The following is a 25,779-nucleotide window of genomic DNA, read 5'->3' as shown; positions in this document are numbered from 1 at the left end:
TTGCTGTGTGGAAGATGGCAACTTTGGACCCTGGCTGCCAGAAGGGTGTGTCTGTGGAGACGGCAGGAGCTAGACCTTCTCACTGCAGCAAATCAGAGCTCATCAATAGCGCAGCTGGGTGAGGGACAGAAAGGACGAGAATATTTGCTGAGAGCGAGAGCTCCCCAGCCTGGAAGATTGTTAGGATCCTAAATGCACTTTTACCGCTGCTCCTACCGCCTTGGGAATCTGCTATGTTCTGATGCGTAGAAAGATCCCTGGTGCTTCATTTTTTAAAGAAATGAGTGATTACAGGGGTTTATAGCAAAGCATGCAGGCTGGATTTCACTGCGAGGAAGTTTCTGACTTGCTTCTTCCATCTCATTAAAATAGTGCATAGGAGCCAGGGCTAGGGTCTGTGTTAGGTGCTCGGTCACCTCTCAGAGGTTTATCTCAGTGATGATGATGGTGGTGATGATGATGGTGATGATGGTGATGATGATATTTTTATTTTATTGGGCAGAATAGTGAGTGTCTCTTTGGAGTGCTTCTCCAGTTCCCACTGGCAGTGGGAAACACACATAATATCAGCTACTGAGCAGAGCCACTCAACAACAGCTATCACAGCCCTCAGCAGTGACTCCCCTAGGACACCCCTCTCTCCCCCACCCTTAGTAGCCTCTGTGGGATCCCAGGTCTTTCCACCCCTCCCACTGCTTGGAGCCCTTGGGCATTTCTCCATACCCTGAGGGCGCAGGATTTCAAAGACCTGCAGGATCCCCCCCACCTGGGGAAGCAGGACCCCCCACCTGGACCAGCTCCTTCAACTTTTCAGAGACTCACAGAGGAAGGGCAGGATGAGCAGCACGGTCCTGGCATTGCTGGAGGGGTCAACCTGTTGGGAACTGCTGTGAGCTGGAAAGTGAAACCAGGGGTGCTGGTGTGAGCTGAGCACAAAGAAGGCGCCTTGTGGAGGAGAAGAGCCCTGAGGGGGACTATGCCCCCCATCACCTGGCCCTGGCTCGCCCAGTGGGGCTGTCTCTCAGCACAGATGATGAAATGGGGTGTCCTGAGTGAGGAAGCAGAGTAGGAAGGGTCATTCCCTGGATCCCTTTTATCCAAGGACATCACACACACACACACACACACACACACACAAACACACACACACGCACACGCACGCACACACTGCAACAGCTAGGATTTCATTCACATAACCAGCATATCAAATGTACAAGTCCACTATTACCGCTTAGTGGAGCACTTTTTTTTAAAAACTCATTTTAATTCCAAAGGGGGTCAAGTTTAAAAAAAAAAAAAAGTAGCAGGGGCGACCCGTGGTGATGATGAATGAAGTGAAAACTCCAGCAGAAACACTAAGTTCCCTGGACCTACAAAGCAACCTGTTCTGTTCAGGGGTGAAGCTCCACATCTCATGAGGCCAGAATGGGCCGAGCAGTTGAAAATAGATGTTGTGTACCTGAGCTTCACCGAGATGTTTGTCTCCACCCTCCAGGCAGAAATCAAAGAATATGGCATTTGATCAAAAGATGTTTCTGAATGTGGAAAGAAGAAAATTACAGTGAAGTTATAAAAAAGAAAGTAGAGTGAGATAGTGAGTTCTGGGCGCGAGGAAGAAGGCAGAGAGGGAGAATGGTGCTGATGTGCTGATGGGAACTGCTCTCCCTTTTATTAGGAAAGTCCTAAGCTCCCCAGCATGAGCGCATCTCCGAGAGGCTCCTAGCAAATAGGTCTTGATAGGCCTCTCGTGCATTTTTACATCTTTCTATCACTCCACTCGTTATAACTCTGTTATAGCAAGTTTCTGGCTGACACCATGGCTAAGCACAATTATTTCTGAATTCTTGTCTCGCTGCCATCGGTGGATCTTAGAACAGAGAGTTGTCCTCATTTCACCGATGTCTGAGCTCAGGAAGAGGTGTCAGGAGCTTTGGCAACACGGGAAGCCGGCAAGTGGAAATTCTCCAAATAAAACCCCTTATCCTGAGACCCTGCTCTCAGCGTGGCCCCTCTGTGAATCAGCCTAGGAATGGTCGGGCACCCCAGGGCAGGCACGTGAGAAGATATGCACCTACTGTGTGAGAGACAAGACCCTCAGCCTACAGCTTTGTGGTCTCCTCGCCCCCTCACTGCAGCCTGACCTTTAAGAGGAATCATTACTTTTTTCCAGACTGTTCTTTCAGACAAGGACACTTCTTTTCAGAAAAGAGATGAAATAATTTGTCCAGAAGTCTCCACTGACACTGGGGGTTTGCACCTAGGAGATCTAGCTACGGAGCTCAAGGCTGAAGCCCTGAGCCCACAGAATAGCGTTGCTGCCCTGGTGGAGCTTTGAGAAGTGCAGGGAAGGAGGAGGGTGGGGGACAGTGGTGAGCAGGGTGGCTGACGTGGGCAGGCCCCGGGGAATGATGTCCACATGGAAATGAGTAAGCAAAGGGATCTGGGGGAGCAGGGAGAGTGAGAAAGAAGGGAGAGAGACTTAAGTAGAACTCTGATAGGTCTATGTGCACACATTTAAAATTTTTCTTAAAGAGTGAGGTTAAGGTTAAATAAAACTAACCTAAATTGGAAAGAAAAGCCATACCAATGGATGGATGGATGGTCTTTGTATCACACATATGTATTAAAAGCCTTATATATGTGTGTATGTATCTAATCTTGTTAAGGTAGGTCCTGAAATCTCTTAAAATGTTCAGTTGCCTCGATGTCTACCTTGGAACTGGAAGATTTAACTTCAGACTAGACCCTCTCATGTTGAAGATTAGCCTATGTGTGAACGACTCTCATTTTCAAAACTTGCTCCCATCTGTCCCGGGTTCTACTGGGACCCTGTCCTTGTGATGGCAGGTGACTACATACAGACCAGCTGTAGCTTCTCTCGACACCTGCACACACACGCGCACACACACACATAATCTTTCAGGTCATTTGTGTTCAAAATAGCTTTGGTAGCTTCCATGTGATACATTATTCAGAAAATACAATTGTGCTCTCAGTTGTTCATTGAAATTAAATTTTAAAAAATGAAAGCGTTGATACAGTTATGGTTATAACTCCACCGTCATTTCAACTATTTCAATAATTAGTATGAAAATGAAATCCTCAGGGATGCCAGAGGGTGAGTCATGGGCTCTAGACACTTGAAATAGTTTGCTTGACCTGTTGGGATAGACTTAGAGATAGAAGAAGCCATGAAAATATCCTTTGCTTTAAAAACACAGGTTATAGTCCAGCCCTCCTGGTTGTGCACTCATCTCACCTCTGCTGCCCTTGCAGAGATTTGCAGCTAGAACAATTTGCTGGTGTCTCATCCTCTTCTGGCCAGCCTGGACTCTCTCACGTCTTTGGGAAATAAAGAGAAGCAAACTTGTAAATGAATCGCTCGGGAATTTCTGTCTGACTTATGCATTTTCTTTTATTTATTTCATTTGTACATTGAAAACATTACATTTCTGTTTCCTTATAGAGTAGTGTATCAAGAGCCTGTGTATGGCAATAAATTGCTGCAGGTATGAAATCCCGACTGGGGAAAGTTCATCACTGCGATTGTGGGTTGCGGTGAAATCCTACTAACAAGACACTGTCGGGGCGGGGAGATATTCTCTAACCGAGAAAGAGGGAAGACTTAACTGAATTTTCCAGTTTTGATGAGAATTCTACCAGAATAGACATGGCCTCCCTTAAATGTCCCCTTACTCTTCGGAGATGTCCACCTGTTGGGTTGAGGGCAGTTCCTTTGCTCACCATCAACAGCCTAACCGTGCTGTCATCACCATCAAACAGAGACCTGGCTGTCTGTTCATTTTTTTGACTTAAAAGGAACTCAATTAATATAAGTTCATGAACAGAATGGCAGGGCCCCATCGTACCAGTTGTCTGGGGGATGTTTTAGTAGGTTTCTGGAATCAACAGGAATGGTTAAAATCAAGCGCCCTGTCCATCAGGGGGTGTCTCATAGCTTCCCTGACATCTTGGTTTCATGGTAACTTTTGTACTTTCATCTCACACCTATTGCTGTAGCTTTCAAGCCTGTTTCTCTCTGCTGAAGCAACCTCCAAATGCACGAATTCGTAGGAAGACAAAAGAGCCAGCACTGGCCAGTAACCGGGCCAGTCTCCAAATTTGGTCTATAACGTACATTGAAACTGTCAAATAAAACAAAAGGCGAGTGTAGGACTAAACATGATCACTGGGGCAGGGGAGGGGGGTTGGTTATTACAAGTGTTTTCCTATAAACTGCAATTCTCATGTCTCTTCAGTATTAGGTCCATTAAGAAGTACACTTAAAAAAAAAAAAACTGTGAGGATTCACAAAGTTCTAAAGAAGAAACCTCATACCAAAGTGGAGGATTTGGACCTAGGAAGGGACAAAATAGTTAAAATTCCTGAGAACAACTTTTATTTTCACATTTCCAGAAAACTGGACTTCTATGGCTACACTTCAAAACCAGTCACAGGTAGAATACAGATGAAATAGGGAGTAATGATTTCTATGTATATTTCAGTTTCTCCTTTTGCAAATATTCTTGTACATGATATTGTGGGAAAACACCTACACACAGACACCCAACTCCCAGTTTCACACCTGCTAAGACCTCAGCAGTTCTCAAAAAAGAGGAGGCCCATGGTGCAGGAAGTCCCCCACCGTGTCATTTACACACTACTCACGCTGAAGGGAGACGCACGCACATACATCAGGTCCTCCCCAAGACCTCATAGAATATAGTATAGCCCAGTCCACCTCTCTTCCTGAATAACTCACATCTGCATATTGAAACTTTGTTTTCCAAAAGTATGCTCTAAAGTTAAGGATGTGATGACCCTGTGCCTCGGCTGGGGTGCCGGGGAGGCGCACCGAGCTCTTCCACGTGGTTTTAGGGAGCACCACAGATGGAGATGCCATTGTCCTGTCGTTTAAATCAGCATTCCCCAGCCGAGTTGGTCTTTGAAACTTCCCTTTCCTTTCCCATCACTGTAGAATTCCCCTAAGCACACCCTTGGAAATGTTGCCGGGGCCCTATCCTAGCTTCCTTCCCCAGGCACCTCCTAGTCTGGTTCACAGAGGAAATGCTTCAGACCCCTGAGCTGTATCTTAGATGGCCACATCTGACATGAGGGCTGTCATTCATGGCCATTTAAAATTGATCTATTTTATATAGAGTGGCATTTCTATTTTGCCAACCAATATATGAAAAATGAATGTGATCTATGAATAGGGGTATAGAACTACATTGTGCTGCCCCCCCCCCTTTTGTGATTGTCAAACCCTTTGGTTTGGTGGTGAGAGACACCTGTCTGTCAAAGCTGTGTTTCTGTCCTAAGGTCTGAGAACCAGTGGCACCCTGAACACTCCTTGGTGACAGCAAATGGAAGTATGTAGTCCTTTTTCAGCCATCACCACAGAACCTTGCAGAAGCTCTGGCTATGCTCAGTGAGCTGCAAAATATGGAGCAATAAAATTGATTAGAGTCACCTGTTAGAAAGGCAAATTAAAGCAATTTGTATTTTTTGATCATTTTACAGTGTGTGCACACATACACCAGTTAATACACAACTCTGTTATTCCCCTCATATGGGTTTCATGCAGAAGCACAATAACAAAGGAAGACAATGCAATGTGCAGAGATGTGAAGGTACCCAGCCACCTGATCCTTTCCCCCCAATTATCACATGTATCAGGGGCCACTTAGAGGTGCATGTTCCAAAACAATAGCCCACAGTCCCTTGTGGCTATTTACACTTAAATTCAAATAAGCTCAGATTTATTAAATTAAAAATTCAGTCTATCATAAGACCACACTTCAAGCGTCCCACTGACACTTAGTGGCTGCTGCGTGGGCAGTGCAGTGTGGGTTGAGAACGTTTCCATTATCATCAAATGATGTCCAGAAAGGAGATCTCTGAGCAAGGTCAAAATCTCCCCGCTCACTCCATAGACCAGCAAACTATGACATTGAATCTTGAATTCTTGAAACAGAGATGCTTGTAAACAGAGTGCTACATAGCAAAGACAAATGTCAGGGCAGAGGCCGATGGCACCTGTCTCACCCAGAAACGCACACTCGCGATAGAGGCTGGGTCTTCCCCCAAAACTTCGGCGATACAGACATCTGTTGTACAGAAAGATCCCAGGTGTACGCACATCCATTTTATGTTCACACGATAAATATCAACTAGTCGTCCGTGAGGTTAGTTTTCGTTATCTTCTGTTTGCCCGAGATCATTTCTTGCCACTTATCAAGCTGACTACCTGCTTTCATTGTTGGAAACTGTTGCAGAACTGGGGGGAGATGCACAGAGTTCGAATGAAAGGGGTTCGCAAGTGGGGCATTGTTAGAAATCTTTGCTGGGGCCAAATTCAGAGTCACAGAATCATGATTGATTTACATGGCACAGGAGGCAAATATCTTTGCACTAACTGGTTGCAGCTAGAGCCTCCCACCCATCTACTCAGAATCAGCCCTCCCCACCTCATGAAGGTGGCCGTACGTGCCTGCACACCTGTGCCTTTCTGGGTGCCTCGTAAAGCCCAGGGGACGGGAGAGCAGGGAAAAAGGAAACCAGGATTCCGGAAACCTGGTGACCTAGTTTCCCCTCGCCCGACGCTCTGCATCCCAGGCCGGGTGCGGGGCTGACACCTGCTCAGCTTTGCAAGTGCTCAGCTCCTGGAAGGAGCCTGTTCCTAATTAGACAACACAGAGTTTGCTACACCAGGTGGTGGCTCATTAGAACGCTAAGACCTCTTTTTTCAAATTGCACATTGTTTTTCAAGGGAAGCTTTTTAAAAAATATATATATACCCTGGCTCCAAGTTACTGGTGATTATCTGTCAGGCAGTCTTGGATGTGTCTTCTCTGGGACTGATGCAAGGAACAAAATCCTTTAAGATAAACTAGATGGTTCCCGTTGCTTTGTGAACAGAAGCAGATTTATTCTAGAAGCTGACTGTGACTAGAAGGTAGAAATACATCATGGAGGACAACTTGCCTACATTTCAAAAGATGCTTCAGCAGTCTCCCTGTTTCTAACACTCTTCTATCCTATCACCTGCTTTTCTCTGCAGCTGAGGACAGGCCATGTCCCAGACTTGTGATCTTACCATCACGACTTTCCCGACGCTACGGCAGCTTTGTCCTAAGTGCCCTCTGACACGCTCTGTTCTAAGAGACACCCCTTCTGGTGAGGGTGACGGCTCAGCCCTCGGAGGATTGTGGGACTGTGCTTTCTAATTGAACCTGAATGGTCCCTGTGTTATCAGTGGAGAGTGGATCCTGTTTGTTAATTGTGCTGCGATCGCTCCACGGTGCTTGGTGTTTCGCTGTGGTCGACTGAGCAGGAAGCTCTGTTATTTTCACAGTTTGATAATCAATGCTTCACTAAACACAATTCCTTTTGAATATGCCCATTTGCTTGTCCTCTGCTTAATTGAACAATTGCAATTACTGGTACATACAACTAAATGTTAATTATTTTTTTCAGATTTTTTTCTCTCTTAATGATCTTATTTACAAATTAGAAGACTTTATCATATTTTCCACACCAAATTCCCCATCTGAACCAGTGTGATAGCTTTAGTCAATAACAGGATTTTTAGAAAGCTTTCTCCACTCTGTTTTTAAATAATTATGCAACATTTAGAAAGCCAAAGCTGTCTTCTTTAATTGTGTTAGAGGTTAAACTCCATATGCGAGGGATTACTAATGTGATGTTTCCTTTTTTAACAATAAAAAGGGAAGACAGGAGGGCTTTAACTTGACCTATAGTTGGAAGTGATCACTGGTTGTGTCAATAAACTGTAAATTAATAACTAATAAGTGAAAATGAAACATAAGCATGTCTAAAAATCTGGAAATTTCAGCAAAGTATAAGAAGTGTTTAAATAATCTGCCTAATCCTCCGGGCCCCAAGATAATCACTGTTAATATTTAGGTCGATGTCTTTCAAAGGGTCTCGGGGATCTCCCTTTGGGACGAGCTTAAGGCTGCTAACCTTTAACATCGACTGGGGGCGAAGTCAACTCCTTGCCTTTCTAGTCTGTCGTCTAATTCCCCTTTCACACTAAGCTTTCATTAACCTCCACTTTAGACTGGTAGATGTGGGTCACTGCTGCCCTGTGGCTGCACAGCTGGGGAGGCCTGAGCTGGTGGCTCTGCACTCCGCACCCCTAAATGCGGCTCTCCTTGTGTTGCAGGGTGGTTATGCTGCATACCGCTACGCCCAGCCTACCCCTGCCACTGCCGCTGCCTACAGTGACAGGTAAGCTCCTGCTCGTGCCTGACAACTACTTGGAAATTAACTTAGCTGGTGGGAGAAGAGATTCGCGTCTGGCCTTGGTGCAAATGCATGACAGCCGGGGAGGCAGCACCCAAACATTCAGGTCCCATGGTGAAGGTCAACCCAGGACCACGCAGAGAAAGAGATAGGATGGAGGCCGTGGCCCTTGCGTGTTATCCGCACCCTGAGCCCTGCCCCGCTCAGCTGCATGCAAGCGCGCTCGCCCGCACCACCTGTCGCACTCTCTGGGTGAGGCGGTGTGCACCGAACTCGCAGGGAGAAAACCAGAAGATAATCCCGCAGGTTTTCCTCCACTCCAAGCACCCCCATATCCCTCTTTGACACTGTTTTACATGCCCCACCCCCCCAAGCATTCCCTCCATTGCATTTTGAAAATTCAAAACCAAGGGCTACTGAGGTGCATCTGGCCTTTATAAGGAGATTCGTTCGTTTTGGCAATGCCCGGGGTCCGATCTAGAGCACCAGCCGGCTGCGATGGGCAGTGCCCTCCACACGTTGAGGCTGGCCACGGAGGGCGCAGAGTGAGCCTAAGACATGCAGGATAGAAGGCTAGTGCTGGGGGCTCTGGGGGTGGGGTGGAGGAGCTTTACCACCCATCACCCCCACTAAACAGATGACTGGGTTCCTGAGGTGGCAAGCCACAGCTATTTTCGTCTAGGTGCTTGAAAAAGAAAGCGTGTGTTTCCATATGAATGCGACTCGTTGGCTCTGTTTTCTGGGGACACGAATGTGAATGTTTGGAGGCCCTGCATGCACAAATGTCACTGAGGATGCTTATTTTTGGTGATGACTCCTTTGATTTAAAAATATGTTCCATGAATAAAACAGTACTGGGAACAATTTGCATGTGTGGCTGAGGCATGCTGGGCCAGACAGGTAAGCCGGCGATGTGTCTGACTCCTGAATAGGGTGTGTCAGCAACCACGGGGCTCCTCCCTGGCCTGTTGTGATTCAGTCCTATCTTGGTTTGCTGTGGTGTGCTTTCTTTGCGATTCCATCCCATTCCTCACAAGATGTGTTGTTAGCTCGTTATAGCTGCAGAATTCTTCTGAGGTATAATCAAGCAAAATAAATCCCTGAGCCCTAAAAGCTGTACTTTGCAAACCCCATGCATCCACTTGTAATAAATGACTCTTTGGGAGGAGAATTGAGGTCTGAGGTCTGGTTGGGCACAGGTATTATGACTATTTTCCTGTAAACAGCCACAACAAATCCTCAAGCTGGAAGAAGCCTCCAGAGAAATTTCAACAATTGCTAAGATGAGGTTCTAAATGCATCAATTATCCAGGGAACCCATCATCCATTGCCAAAATGTGTTTGATGTAAGATGCTGTCTTCAGTAAACTTTGACACTAGATTAAGGAATCAGCGAGGGTCAATAAAGCTAATAAAAATGATGCCAATCTCGAATCTTCCCGCAAATGAAAAGACTTAATGCGATTGAATCCTGCACACAGCAGATTCTCAAAGTATCAATTGTAATGCAGTTCATCTGCAACCCTTAATTATTTTTATGAAAATATCTCTAGATGCTAAATTCTCCAACACCCACTTTGTGTATAATTATAATCATAGTAACTTTAGCCTGCTGTATAATTACGAGAATCTTAAACGGATTTATTTCTTTGGATTTTTATCTTCCTTCTCAGTATAAGTACATCTATCTTCAAGTTGCAAAAAGGTTAATTACAAAGATATAATTTAAATTGCTTTCTTCAATAAGACTAATCTACACATTTCAAAAAAATAAACAATGTTTAATACTATTCTTAGATACAATTACTTGAGAATCTGGCCATCTCTGTTTGCATTCATCTAAAAATGAAGTTAAAATTCTGCTGCATTTTGGGGCACTGCACATGCAAATATATGTATAAAATCTGTTATTTTAATATTATTATGATTTCTCATTGGCAACATGCCCTGCTGAAAAATTACTCTCGTTCTTGGATTGCTAAATCTTGAGCAACTCTGCAATTCCCACATCAGTGTAATAGTTTCAGTTGAAGAAACCAACTAAATATACATGTGTCCATGTAATTGGCCTCTTGCTGTTCATTAAAGAAATTTGCACTTTTGGTCTTCTTGGTTGCCGTGGAAATTGATGACTAGATCACCTTAGTTTTATTATAAGCAAGTTACATGCCACCTCTGGAATTATTGCATTGAGATAAATGTAGTAATAGCTAAATTACCAGAAAGCAATCTTTAAAATGACACTTCTGGTTTGATTTGTAAAGTCGATTTATGAAATGGCGGCACTTCCTTTTATTTTTGGTAAACAGCGAAAGAAAAGGAAGACCTTTTTATGGAAGACACATATTGTGGTGGGGGGATGTGAAATGACTGGAAGAGTTTTTCAATCTAGATTCGAGATGCCAAGTATCTAGAATTTATCTGTGTTATTACACTAGCACAATGTAATAACAGCAGTCTGAAGTGTTAGTTGCTGTTCTCTAGAAGACAGGCAGGATAACAAGGAGAAGGGCTTCCTGACCCAAAGAAACTCCTTCAAAATAGGAAGCAAAATGAGCAGGAGAGAGATTGGGTGAATCTGGACATCATCAGCTCCATCAGAAGAGAAACTGCAACAAACTCTCCCTGTGATTGTGAGCGTCACTCTTCAGATGTCTTGAAAGTGAGAGGAATTTGATGTCCCTAGTTGGTAGAATTTTACCTTTTATCAGCACAAATTAAGCCCTCATCAAATTAACAATTCAGGGACCTTTGGAAAACACTGAACTCCAGTAATCTCAGGACTGTCCAGAAGGTCCTTGATGGGCACCCACCTCTCCCTGCCCGTCATCTCGGTTAAATGATCACACGCTGATTATCTCGGCGCATCCTGAGACTTTCTGAACCTCGACCTCCAGAATGAAGACCATCTGGTGTGGGCAGAGAGTCCCCACCCCCCCCCCAAGAAAAAGACCTGACCGGACTAGGTAATTCTGTAGCCCTACCGAAGAACGTAATGGGACTAGGCAAACATCCTTCCTTGGCTCATAGAAAACTTTGGTAAGCACTTGAGCTCACCCAAACTTTATTTTTGATCTCACTTTGATTTCTGGAAAGCCAACCGTCCAAACTCTCAGAGGAGATTGTTTTCCGAGCTTGAACCAACCAAAGCATGGCGGGGGGACGGTCATCTGGTCATTGCATGCTCCTTGGCGTGGCTGATGTGTCCGTGATACGTTCTGGTTTCGACAGGTCATCCTCACATTAGCTGGGTGAATGGCTTGCTTGAACTAAGCCTGGGGGCAGGCTTCTCTTTCTTGACTGGCTCTTGGTTTCTCTGTGTATTATGACTTGGTCCTTGTTGCATCTTTGAGTAGCCACCCTGGGGGGCGGGGAGGGAGACGATCCCCTGTCTGATGGATTGTGCCGCAGATTTGGGGAGACATATGTGTGATGTGTACATAGCTTTGAGAAGAACGTTATTTCGCCAGAAAGGCAGACATTTGTCATGCTCGTCCTGCTCGCTGAACATCCCAACACCTGATAACCGTGCATGAGAATGTCCTCCCACCTCAGGGCAGAGGAGAACGAGACCAGCTGGGGGAGAAAGGGATGCAAAGGGGTCACTTGGAAACTTCCTAACAGCTGGGTGCACGTTGGTTACCAGGGGCCATTTCTTCTTTCATGTAAGATGTGCATTTCCCTGTAAGTCAAGCAGCAGGGGCTCAGTGGCAGCCCCAACCACCCAGAGCCCCCAGATGACAGAGAGAGGCAAGCAGCAGGGCTGTGTTTGCTTTATTTTCTCTACCTGCTTGGCTTTTTGAGACCTTAAAGCTTTATTGACTGGGTAGTATTAGACTGTGCCATATGAAATTGCTATTTTTTGTGAGACAAAAATGGTAGCATATTGGCAGCTTCACAAGGCCCAACTTAAGATGCCATAATATTAATTATCTTGCTCTCTGCATTTGAAATACACAAATATATGCCTACAGATATGTGTCGCGTGTACATATATTTATTTATATATATATGTGAAGATATATGTATACACCACACACATGCACTCACATACACACACCTGTGCCTTAGGATCTCACAAAGGACTGATGAGCATATCTAGGAAAGGCTTCATTCATAGAGACACGCTTGTAGAGTATAAGCAGTCACAGCCACATGCCAGGACAGCTCTTAAATCAAAAACTCATCACCTATGAATAAAACATTCTATTTCAAAGAAAAACAGATGAGTAGCTCCTTCTTAAAACTCCATAGGAATAAGCAGGCATGTCTTTGGAAGTTGGTCTACTCTTAATTTAAAATTACATAGAGATAGATCAGCTAGCTGGATGGATGGATAGATAGAGAGCTAGATATGGATGGACCAATAGCAACACAGATAGATGATCAATAAATACATACATAGATACACAGATTATTATAGATGAATGGAAAGAAAGAAGAAAGAGAAAGAAGGGAAAAGAGGAAGGAGAGAGGGAGAGAAGGAGAAAGAGGGGCGAACAGACCATCTTCTCCAGCCTTTCATCCTAAGTCTAACTGCAGGAAATAGAACTAAATCCCTAGACACAACCTTAGTTGTCTGTTCATTGGAAAAGTAAAGGGATTTGAGTTGATTTCCATCAGTGAAGTTTCTCCCCATGTATTTTAGGACTTTTACTTTGTGGACAGAGATTAAATATACAGAAATGCTGTTGTTAAAATAAGGTTAAGATTTGCATTTCAAATGGTAGACCATGTTATCAAGAGTCCTTCACAAATGGTATAGAGTGAAAACGAAGGCCTTGCCAACCTCTCTGGCATAGGCATGTCCCCAGTAGAAATCAATTCACCATTTAAGGTTTTTTTCCCCCCTTTTTGTTTTTAGAGAAAGAATTTTAATTTAAAAAATACTGTTGGATTGTAGGGACTTACCAATTTTACTTTTTCTGGCTGTGAGAGAGAATACAGAAGCAGACAAAGGAGAGAAATCTCTTTGTTTTTCCTGGGTCCTCTTATCTCTGTAAGGGCTGAAACTGCTTCTGGTTACAAAAGCAGAAGGAAGTCCCTGAGCCTGTTCATGGCAATTGTGCAAGGAGAGATGCTAGGCTCTTGCCCAAGTGCTGTGTTAACACCCTGTCCCGGGTCAAGACCCAGAGCTGCTGCTGGTGACCTTCTTACTGGAGTGTTATGACCATCCACTCCATTTTCCAAGAACAGTTAGACTTTTCCAGGTTTATTTTCATGTCCTGTTTAAAGTAGCCTTTGTTTTATGAAATGATAGCCATAGCATTTTTTAAATCTTTTTAAATACAATTTTGGATTTGGCAAAATAAAAGTGGGCAAGTCTTTTGGGGGGGCATAGAAGAACTGGGGTGTAGGAAAGAGGTGTGGGGGGGTAAGAGGATTCATGAGAGACAGCATAGGGAGCAAAACAGGTGGATTTACTGAAATCCACTGCTGAGGGGTGCAGCGGGGAGACAGGAGAGGTCTGTTGTGCCATGTGGCTCAGCTCCCTAGCCAGGGATTGAACTCAGGCCCTAGGGGTGATAGCACTGAGACTAACCCCTAGGTCACCGAGGAGAAAAGAGGGCAACTCTTGTGCTAGATGCCCTATTGTGTTCTGTTTACATTTTCCATCTCTTTGGAGAACTCCACTGTGGGAAAGCAGAACAAGAGCATCTCCGAACTCGGTGATGCGTAGGACGGTGTTCTGGAGGAGCAGGGAGCTGAAGGGTCAGTCCCGAGGAGGCTGAAGCCCTGTGTCATCTTCCCCATCGAGATGAGGACATGAGGCAGTCACTTTAGATTCCTGGGATAACCACTTGGTTTAAAACAAGGCAAGGAACAGTAATTATAACTCTGTGCCTTTTTTGATAGTGACTTGAAGTTTTTGTTTATCTTTTCTGTCATTTTGCCTCATTCCGATGAGCTCAGCAGGGTTCCACAATTTTAACAGTGATGCTCTGTCAACTTGTAATAAAATGTAGCAGAAATGCCTTATTTATATCCTTCTGCACCCCTGTGCCTAGAAAAGTATGACCTGTTCTTCATTAGAACCCCAGGTTGAAAGGATGATAGATAGATAGATAGATGATAGATAGATAGATAGATAGACAGAGAGATAATGCAAATAGATGACAGAAGGATGGATGGATGAATATATGAATGGATAGAGATATACAAGTATATAATATTCTTATTTTGTACTTATATTTATAGTCTTACTGTTTTTAGTTTAAAGTTCACTTTCTTAACTGATTAATTTTTTTTCCATGACTCAGTGTCCCTTCAGGAAGAGACAGCAGAGCTAACGATGCTAAGCAGCATTAGGATAGCTAGACAGAAACACTTATTACCCTTGAGTTTCCTATTAGGAGGCCCTTGTACCAGATGAAAATAAATTTCTTTAATAAAACTTGCACTATGCATGACAGGGCTCCTGTTAAAATGTTCATTAGATGGAAGTGGAGGACTTTATTGCTTACCCTGTTGACTAAATCTTGGAGTACCAACCCAGGAGGGGGAGTTTGACGTAGTGGGTCAACCAGTGTTGGATTCAGATCATCTCTCCGTGATCATTATGATCATAATGTTAATAATTGTGGCTATTTATTGAGTCCTTGCTATGTGATGGACTCCAAGGACTTTACAAATATCCTGTCGTCATCACTCTCACCAACTCTGTAAGACAGATGTTGCCACCTCCATTTTACAGATGGAGCAGCTGGCTTTGAAAAGCTGAACAACTTGCTCACGTTAGCTCAAGAGCGAAGTCTGTGGCCTTAGTCACAGGACCTTTGCTTTGTGTTCCGCAGGCCTGGGAAGTCATTTCTCTACAGTGGGCTCATCACCCCATCTGTGGGGATCAATGGATCCCACCTTGTAAGTGTCTTGGGAGTTTAGCAACAATGTCTGTGAAATATTCAGACATAAGGGGCACTCCATAAAATATTCTTGGTTTTATTTTCAAATATTCCCATAAGATAACCAACTAAGAGCTTTAAATCTGAATAGCAAGAATGAATTTTGAGGAAGCCAGAAATATCTAAGTTGTTTAAGTTCCACCCGAATCTTAACATTCTGGGTGGTTTTTTTTTTTTTTTTGACAGATTTTGGAATCTTCAAAGCATTAGGAAGACCACTCACTGGACTGAGTGTGGGGTAGACAAACCTCTAAAAAATGTAATACATAAGGTTATATGCAAATTGAATCCTTTTAAATCCACTAAGTTCCAGGAATATGGAACTTTTGCCTCATACTGATGAGCTCAGCAGGGTTCCACAATTTTAACAGTGATGCTCTGTCAACTTGTAATAAAACGTAGCAGAAATGCCTTATTTATATCCTTCTGCACCCCTGTGCCTAGAAAAGTTTTGATTTGCTTTTTTTTAATGGAAAAACTTTATTTTGGGTTCCATAAATCCTGTAATGTACCTGTTCTCCAAAGTCTGAATATTGCTATGTCAGATTTTCTTAAAGGCAGCAATTGTGTGTGTGTGTTTTTTCCTTTTCACCATGTAGATCCCTATTTTGACAGTAATTTTTTGGTAGTGTCTCTTGTGTGTCAGGTACCATGTCAAAAATTGGAACAAACAACCCAGTGAGGTCAATAGTATAGTTAGGGTGACCCTAAAAATGACCAAAATGGTTCCACTTGAGGCAGGGAAGGGAGCCACTGTTAGTAGTGATAACAATGACTAGTGTGTTAATAATGATTCCACCACGACTGCCCCAGGACGACCAGAACACACGTGCTGTCCTGAGTGGAAGCCAGTCCATGCCGGGTGACATGGGTTCTGGGCAGTCCGCCATATTGAATTTCCAGTCTCCACTCTGTGTTCCAAGTCCTGGGCTATTTCCCCATCCTTACTGTCACAAAGACAGGTCAAAGGTATGTCTGCAACTTCAGAAAGTCATGCTAAGATGACTAAAAAGAGAGTGAAATCCCATGCTTTCTAAACTACCAATAATTTATTGATTTTTCTCTGTGGATCAGATAGTTCTGGTGGGGCATTCAGCAAAAAATCAGGATAACAAAGATAATTATATTTTCTGTCAACCTGCTCTGTACATCAACACTGATTTCATTTGTCAACAAATGAAGTCGTTTTTAAATAGTGGACGAGGGAACACATAGCCCTTGATGGTGGCCTGGATGTGATTTTGACTTGTGTTTATGGACACAAGACTATTGGGATGCAAAGGAATATGGCTGTAACCAATAGATGTATTTCCTGACTTTCTCTTTTTTCAAATTCAAAGACACGCTTCCCTAAACACATATTACAAGAAAATGTGCTCCAGTTTTTGTTTCAAGGACTAATTGCCTTTGCCTTTTAGTCCATAATCTATAATGGCTTCTCAACAACTGTTATACCCTATTGGATGAATATATAATTGAAGCAGTTATAAAAAAAAAAAAAGGAACCAAACCTGTAATAGTCAACAGACTGGACCAACAAGGAGTCGGGGAGATATTAAAGGAAATTCTGAACCCAACAGACCATAGCTGTCACAGGCATGTGGCTCGACTCTTGCCAGTGACAAGGCGCAATGTAACAGCTCTGCTGGTCATGTCGTGGCCTAATTACACACTCCTCAGGTTGCAGATCATTGACTTGATCGGCCACAAAAAAGCAAGTAAAACCTATCTTTTAAGTGGTGCCATCAGGACCCTTCAGCTGTGAAGGGTTTAGAGGCAGGTGAGACACCTCTGGTAGAACAGGCTCAGAGCTCTCTGGATGAGACACTTCCATGGAAAATAAAGAACTTTCTGCATAGAAGACAGTTCTCCAGTCAAGTGCAGAAGACGTGCACCTGGTAGAATGTCAGCTCAGAGGGCATTTATGAACCCCCTTTTGGGGGGTGTGGGAGGGTCACTATGTAATCTATCGTGGACTATTTTGTGAGTGAAGAGGGAACTTTTACTAAAATTTCTAGTCTTTTCCTTAAAGTTACCAAAGCAATTCTGACTCCATACCTACAAAGAGAAATTTAAATTCATTTCCAGAAGAACTGATTTCTCTTCTGATGTGGCCTCTCCATCATTCACAGCTTTGGGTGTACCACATGCATGTGAATGGTCATTAGACATGAATAAATGACCTATCATGATTCCCTGGTGAGAATCACAGTGATAGTTTCCTCTGGAATCAGTCTCTTCTCAAAACCATAGTGCATTTCACATTTAACTAACATAGAAATCCATTTTCAGGGTCCCTGAGGAATAACTAGTCCATCCTGTCATTGTTTCTGGCCTTACACTTGCTGCCTGATTATGTTTGTGTGGATATTCCAAGAGATCAATAGTTGGTGGGAAGGTGAAACATAATCAAAGCCAGACACCACTTTCCCTTAATTATCTTAATCATTTAGAAGGAGATGCTTTGGCCCAAGGTTATAGAAACACCCCACCCATCTGATGACCTCATTTCCAGGCACTCACTGCTTCTGCTGCTGTGGCCTTCCTTTACAAAGAAAACGATTCATTTTGGATGCTCCTAAGGTCCTCTCCTGCCCTGTCTCCTTCCATGGTCTAATTTGGACTTTAGATTGCGTAAAAAGAGGAGAGACTTATTTTCTCCACTATTCAGCACCATCCAAATCTTGGTGGACCACATTCAGCCCATAGGCTCTGAGCGAGGCACCTCAAACATGTGCTCTGAGCAATATTATCTCCACAGCTTCCCCACAATGATAGTTTGTCTGCTATTTGTTGTCTTTTGTCTTCAACGTTTTGATCTCAACATTAAAGCCAAATGAACCACAAGGAAGAAGAAATCATCTTACTCTGTTCTGAAATCTTAAGATTGGAATGGGTCCTTTTGAGGAAACACTGCTTTGCAAAGTAAGGGATTGGCCTCAAAAGGAGCTCGTGAGAAATGCAGAAGCCCTGCTGCAGCTCCACTGAGTGTTCAAGATCCAGGGTGACCTGCATGAGGTTTGAGAAGCACCCCCAAGGGGAAAGCTTCAATTCTCCCCCAAGATGCAATAAATGATGTGGACCCTGGTTTGGAGAAACCTCATAGTATGTAAAATAATTTGACTTTGTGAACCGTTGGTTTGTCACCATCTCCTCTCTCCCCCCGTTTCTCTCAATGAGAAAGTCAGAGCTCCCCATGGCTGGGCTGTCCCTCCCACTTGTGTCTGTTGAGACTTCCTCCTTCAACTGAACTAAGACTATCAATTACTTGCTTTATCCCAAAGATCCAGCAAATATTGCTCATTGATCATGTGATAGCCTCATGCTAACATAAAACAAATCCTGGAAGAGTCCCATCTGACTTCTCTTACCTTTACGCCACCCAAGTTTTCTCATCTGCTAAACGGAGAACATGATACCAATTGGAGTCAGAAAGAGATGAAGGCAAACATTATAAACTAAAAGAGGAGACAAAAATGCATGGGGCTATCAATGATTCAATCGTCAATGGTCAGAGATTTTTGAGTAGGTCTTAACACTTGAATATAGATAGCTCAGAGCACACACATTAAATCAAATCCACTTAAACGCACAATCCCTTTCCCAGACTGGACGTTCTAGGACCCAACATCACACTATTTCCTGGGAAGCTGTGCTTTGTCAATGGCCCACAGCCCACAGTTGGTCAGGATCTTCTATACTCACAGGCCAAGCTTTCTGATGGATGCATTATCAAAGTTGTCCTTTCCTCTCCAGAGTGATTGGAAATTGAGTGAAAGACCAGGGTCTGGAGCCCAACACAGGAGGTGATGGGGCAAGCTAGCTGAACGCTTCATCTCCAAAGTCTCCTTCTTAGAAATGGGCCTAATGAGTGATGCCTGCCTCATAGGTTGTTGTGAGAAGTGACTGTGGGCTTCCCAGAAGCTCCCAAGACAGCGAGTGCCATTAAGCGGCACTCAGGATGCTGTTATTGCTTTTACATCATCATCATCGCTGTTGCGTGTGTTAGCACCACTGGCTATGGGGCTATTTTTGTTGTGCTCTTGAGTCAGGAAAAAAATGAGCTTTTCTGGGGAAGCAGGTTATCTGAGCTAGAATAGTTTATTGACATGAGTGTTTTTTTTTTTTTTTTTTTTTGGTCTGCGTTGTGTTTTGAATCTTGACTCCCACCCTAGAAATTAAAAAAAAAAAAAAAGGTATACTTGAAATTTGCTAAGAGTAGAACTTAGATGGTCTCACCACACACCTATAAATGTAACTATGTGAGATGTTGGGTGTGTTTGTTAACTTACTGTGGTGATCATTTCACAATGTGTGTGTACAGTAAATCATCGCTTTGGACACCTTTATAAAAAGTACGTTGTACAGCCTAGTTACATACAATTTTTGTCAATCAAACTCAGGAAAGCTGGCGGAAAATAGGTGGGTGAAAAATCCTGAAGGGAGAAACAACTGGAAACCAAGAGATGAAACAGCCTGTCCTTCCTGATCCTCTTTCTCCTGGAAGTTGATTTTCTCTGTCCACAAACAGCTTGGCTCCCAGGGATAGATCAGCTTTGCAGGGGAAATGACCCCTGCCAGTGTAGAGAGAGCCTCCCATTGACACTTTTCAATTTCTATAAAACTAGCTACTTTTCAAAAAGTCAAACCAGATATGACCATGTTGCTTCTTTCCCATTGGGACTGGTAAGATCATGGGTTATTGGAACCCTCTGTGATTAGTAAGGTTCTAGAACTCTCCATTCTTACTTCAATTTGCATGTAATAACTTACAGGTGATCTCAGACCTTCTCTGTGTAGCTCCTTTACACCCCTAGAGCCTCATCCTGGGGACCCAAGCTCCTCTAAAGCTCCTCCCCCGCCTTGTGAGTGCAGCGCCCTGTGTAGGGGAATCACACACCTGTCTTCCAGAGAACCCGCCAGCCCTGCTCCCGTCCCTGCCAATGGTCCACATTCTCACCCCTTTCCTTAGCAAAGCTGGAGCTGAACTGAGCTTTTGTCTTCCTGGACATCCTGGCCACCTTCAAAATGACCTGTAATTTATTTCAAAAGGTTTTTTTTTTTATCACTTTCCTCTTTCCCTAAAATTGAGATGGAAAGGAAAACTGTGCCCTTCATGAGTTCACATAGTCAAAAAATATAGCAGCGTTTCCCCCAAATAAAGTGTTGTCACATTCATTTTATTTATTTTCATTGACCACACACACACACACAAACACACACACACATAATGAGGATCATGTGCTATTTTTGTTTCCACTTTCCAAATGAGGGAGCTGAGACCCAGACAGAGGCAGTGAATTTTCTGGTGCAACTCAGCACATATGTGACAAGGGAAGTTTCTAGATGCACTGCTGTTTCCCTTTCATGTTTCAGAGAAAATAAAGGAGCAGGAACCAGGGACATGATGCCGTGTGGGAGAAGCTGAAGTGACAGAAGTGGGGCTTTCCCACAGTCTCTGGGAGATGGAGCTGCAGTTAGATTTTAATTTCCAAACGCAAAGGTGTTTGGCGGAATATTCAAATCAGCGACTTCATGTCTGTCCTCTTCCAGTTATGACATTTTTCCTGTGCATTGTTAGTGATAGGAGCTGTGGCTAAAGGAAAAGCTTTAAAAGGCGTATGTGTGGGCTCCCTTTTAAAATAAGCAGCATCAGCATAGACCCTGGCAGCGAGCGCTTGGGTCCGTTTCTCCTTGCTTGCTTGTTTCATCGCCTCTCATTCTACAATTTGCCACAGCCTCTTGAAGTACATATTCTGCATCACTAAAATATTAATAAAAATAGCAACAGGACGGGGCAGTGGATCTGAATGGGAGTCAGACAATTCCAGGGCAGAGTTTTAGAAATGAGTGGGGCTGGGGCAGGAGGGGATATGCTGGTAGTAAGCAAATAAACCCCTTTCTAGGTGCTAAAACTGAAATATAAATTGGATTATGAGCTCCCAGACAGCTAAGCCCATCAGAGATTTGGATAATTTAAAGGGCAGGAGCAGCCTGTCCTTTGGGCTCAGTCTGGCCTAAAGCAAGCACTTATTAACCATCTGAGGACTCAATGAATCTGTGAGTCAACTATTTGGCAAAGCCAGCAGTAAGAATTTCTGTGGACCTCAGTTCTGCATGCTTTGCTTTACTGTTCGGAAAACACCAGGGCTGGATTCCATGGCCTTCCAGCAACTTTTTAAGATCAAGCAAGAATCCACGATTACCCTCCATGCCTTAAGATTAGCCTCCTAGTAGGCATACTCATGAAGGATTAATAATTATAGGTATATAGGGAATAATTATTACAATGTATTATAATCAGCAACAATTAAAATATCAATATCATAACTGTTGAGATCAACACCAGTGCAATTTCATCCAACCCCAGAAGACACAAGTCCTACAAAGGCACATGGATTCAAAAATACCCACCTAGTGAGGTGTGAGCCCTCAGTGCTACTGACACACAAGGATCCCCTGAGTGATTTGGGGGGTTCCTGTACCTTGAAACCACTTGCAAAGATTCTGACTTATATGATAGGAGAATGGGTCATTGATAATTTATTTTTTAAAAATCTCGGTTGATGGTAATTGACAGTGAGGCTTGGGACCATCTGCCTTATAACCAATGGATGTGCCAGAGCCTCCAAATAGAATTACTTTGTCTTTGCCCTCCTGGGGCATCCTGGCTGCCATCTGCCAGACCAGAAGACCAACTTCTCAGCCTGTCAGGGTTTTCCAGAAAGTGGCCTTGCAGGGCTTCAATCATCTGTCTGTGTGTGTGCACATGTGCACGCGTGTGCATGAGATTCAATATTCATAACATTAGCTACAAGCAGAAACTTGCTATAAGCGAAATCAACCTTAACTCTTATGTAACAAGAACTAAGAGGCCAAAGAGTGAAAGGGACCAGGATCTCAAATGATAAGACATGACACCAGGACTGCTGGAGAGAATAGCATTTCCCATCTGGCCCCCCTCCACCCCTGCCTGCACCAGAAGCTTACCCTGTGTCTTGAAGTCTAGCTTCTCACATGCCCTCCAGCAATTCTGGCTGGCTACTATTTTAATTTGACTCCTAGAATTCTGCTGTGGGTGATTTTTAGAAGAAAGAAAATTGCAAAGAGATGAGATTTAGCCTGAGAAAAAAAGTGGGATAGAAGGATAATATGGCAAGTCACAGGGCTCATTTACATGCACCCCCTGCTGAGTCGAGGTGGTTGGTCTATGAAGCCATCATAAAACATCATGAGGCCTGGAAATAGGACAGAAAGAACGAGGCGGCCCCTGCCATTCTGCCTGTCCCGCTGCTGTTGGAGCAGAATCTCACAACTCCTGTCTGGCCTCCATCACATCCTACCGAAAGGGAAATCCAGATACTCTACTGTTTTGCATTGGGGAAACCAAAGGTTCAGAACCAGATCAGGAAGTTGTTCTGGGGTCCCCTAGCAGAACCTGAGAGGGTGAATAAGCGTGGGGTCCTGGGCCGCCTCATCCGTGTTCAGATTTCCCCTCCACCTGTTGCCAGCTTATGCCCACTACATCTTTCCACACCTGGGCATCCTCACCTATAAAGTTGGGGCTAGTAAGAGGGGTTGAAAGGAATAAAATGGAATGAATGGACACAGATCCAGCCAGCCGTCAGGGATCAGTGACTCCGTGTTTGGTAGCCACTGTCAGGTGTCAGCACTCCAAAGAGGCAACACACATGTAGCCTTCTCCCATCTGCTCAGCGCCTCTCATTCTGTTCTTTTTCTTAAATGAGCAATCTTCCCTTCTCTCACAAAGCCTTCCATGTCTACGGTCTGCCTGGGTGTGATGGTCTTTGAAATGGAAATGGGAATGAGCTTGGAGGAGATTTGTCAGCAACTTTCCTAGATTTCTCCAAGGTGACAGGTGCATGGGGACCGGCCACTTAGAACCGAGAATGAGTGGCATCCCCTGAGGCTGAAGGTCACCAGCCAACCTGCGTTCTTGCTGAACGGGTGGGTTAGCAGACGCCTCTCCAGGAAATGTGGCTCAGGTGTCAGGGCTGAGACCCCGGCTTCTCTAGCTTTAACAAGTGTCTCAGGTGAGCCTTGTCTTCAGGGAGATTTAACACAGTCTCAGATAGAGGAAGTGGTAGGAAGCAGAAAGTCATGCTAGCTTAGGAAACTGGTACAGAGAATCCGATGTGGACCCAGAAGGAAAAGCTGAAAGACCCAACAGAGATGATACTGAGCACGTCCATGGAAGATGGTGAGGTAAGAGGAAGGGCGAGGAAGCAAATCCAGAGAGCATGACATTATGGCCATTGCAAGACAGCTTCTCCTAGAGAGGAGGCTGAAAGCCCCTTCCCTTAGGAGCTAGAAGTCACCACCCCAGGCAATGCGCAGACCTTCGGTGGCCATGTCCCGGCACCCTCCGTGGCTACATTACCCTAGAGGCTAACGTGATGGTGAAATGGGAGTTGCTAGAAAGGTGAAAACTGCCAGAGATTTGGTGATTCAACTCCCTTTCCACCCTACATTGATCCGCTGCTTCTCAGCTGTTAGAGTCACCTGCCCCGTATGTTCTCAAGTCCTTCTGTGCAGACCCTGCCCATGCCACAAAGCCAGAGCATCAGGGCTAGGGCCCCACCACTAACTCATATTGAACCTCTCCCTAGGAATCTAAGGAACAGACAAGGTGAGGCCCATTCAATTGGACACGTCATTTCTCAACCTTGGCTGCCTCCGAAGACGGCAACTGAAGTCTGAGATCCACTGCCAGAGATTCCGTTTAAGTGGCCCTGGGGGTAGCCTGGTGACTAGGAACTTGAGTGGCACACCAGGGACAGTCTAGGTTAAGAAATGCCCAACCAGACTTCCCTGGCCATCTGTAACCACTGAGCACACCAGATTGCTGAAAATCAGGTGTAATTAATTCTGAAGTTGCAATCCTTAGGCAGTGTTGAGAGTGAAGAGCAGGCTGGGATTTTCCAGGCCCTGGTCCAGCCTTCTTTTTCCTCTTGAGGGCGACCCCCCCTGTCCAGACCACACCTGTGCTGCTCTCCTCATTTACTTTTTCCTTGTTTAGGGGAGCAGGCTTCTTGGCAACATCATTGATTTCTTTGGTCATTTGGGGTAAATGATTTCACAGAGAGGGTCATGATGATCCATTTATGGGCTGCCTAGGGTAGGTCACTGGTCTTCAAGGTCAAGTGGGGACAAACAGAATTAAATATAAAAACAGTACAGTGGAGGCAGACACCACCGTGAGGTGCATCCCGTACAACTCTACCGGGAGCCCCCTGTTGGCCTGGCATGTGGGTTTCCCCGCCCCCGGCTATTACTTGGTTGGCATTTCCTATTAATTGGCTTTTAATGAGTTGATAAAAGGGTAGTTTAGAGGGAAGAATGCTCACATGGTGGGGTCCATGGGATTAATAAACTCTATAGAAAGGCACTTAGTTCTGAGACATTAGGGTAACCCCCCTGGGATGTAGTGGGGTGGCTCGAGTAGGTTGAAAATAATTCAGTCCCATCGATACATCCAAGTGGCTGCCATTTTTTCTTTTTACAAATATTTCTATAATTCCTTTTTGGCGTGACTGTAGAGTCCACAGCATGGTCTTTAAGGTCTCACTGGGGGTCTCTATGCTCTGGTGTAGATTTGATTTGGTGTTCAGAGCCGTCTGAGCCACCTCTTTTAAAGATGGTAAGTCAACAAAGGGGGCTCACCTTTGCTCAGAAGTTTGCTCAGAATCATAAAGATGCTCTGACAAAAAAAATCCAAAATACATAGGTTACCAAGAATAAGAAGGAAGGAAGGAGATGGAGATCAGGTAGCATTTTATCCAGAGTGAGGAGAGTGCCCAAAAGAAGAATGTTGTGAAGGGCCACCTTGTATTTTCTAAGATTCTGGAACAATGAAAGGAAAAGGTCTGATTTCTTTACAATTATCTGGGAGTTGCATTTTCATCATTGCCCCTGTTCATTCAGCCACCTCTGCACACGCACGCTGCTGCCTCCAGCGCTTGCCTCATGCCTAGCAGACTGGACGCTCCTGGGGGAAGTGCCCCGGTGGGATGAAAGAACACTGGCTTCTAGGATTAGGATAAAGACCCTATCAAATTGGATAGAGACCCTGACCTGATGAGCCCCCCTCCTAGGTAAGTGAGAGCCCCTGGGTAGTCCAGCTGGCCATGCTCACTTACACCATTGTTCCTCTGCACACACCTCCTGCCAGTGCTGGCTTGGTTCACCTGGCACCATCACCCCAGTAATCTGAGGTGTCTGTCTTTCTGTCCCTTCAGTAAGTCAGAAGTGAGCAGGCCAAAACAAATACCGCCCCCCATAACATCTTTGTTTTCAAGAATATCACTTTTACTGCTCCTCAAACCTTGGAAATTTGAAGTCAGATTTTGAAGGGGCTCAAAAAGTCTGTGGCAGAGCAAAAAGAGAGCAAAGCTCCAATGAAGCTAACTTTCATGGCATTGAGAGAGGTAATAGATAAATTTCATGGTGACTTTTGTTAAGTGGAAGAGACACATGGCAGATGCTATTCTCAGGGCATGGATAATTTTGTTTACATTTCATTGGTGTGGAAATGACTAGAATTTTAATTTTCAACTGTTAATGTTAAATTCCAGTGAAGTTTCAA

General features: G+C 44.3%; 1 protein-coding gene across 20 annotated transcripts in view; it reads left to right on the top strand.

The window, feature by feature from the left end:
- The window catches only part of RBFOX1 (RNA binding fox-1 homolog 1), a gene marked incomplete at both ends in the record, with an annotated part of 929,893 nt that overhangs the window by 887,372 nt on the left and 16,742 nt on the right, over positions 1-25,779 (top strand). For 16 of the 20 annotated variants that reach the window (XM_084251201.1, XM_084251196.1, XM_084251209.1 and 13 more), the window contains one exon: positions 8,192-8,256. In XM_084251201.1, the coding sequence (XP_084107327.1) occupies positions 8,192-8,256 (65 nt within the window). Of the gene's footprint in view, positions 1-3,466; positions 3,510-8,191; positions 8,257-25,779 lie in introns of all 20 variants that reach the window. The other 4 variants (XM_084251200.1, XM_084251199.1, XM_084251211.1 and 1 more) reach the window with 1 other exon arrangement.

The sequence above is a fragment of the Talpa europaea genome (genome assembly GCF_964194135.1).
Source record: "Talpa europaea genome assembly, chromosome: 12".
NCBI classification, from domain to species: Eukaryota; Metazoa; Chordata; class Mammalia; order Eulipotyphla; family Talpidae; genus Talpa; species Talpa europaea.
Note: the sequence above shows the minus strand (reverse complement) of the source record. Positions and strands in the feature narration are given on the sequence as shown.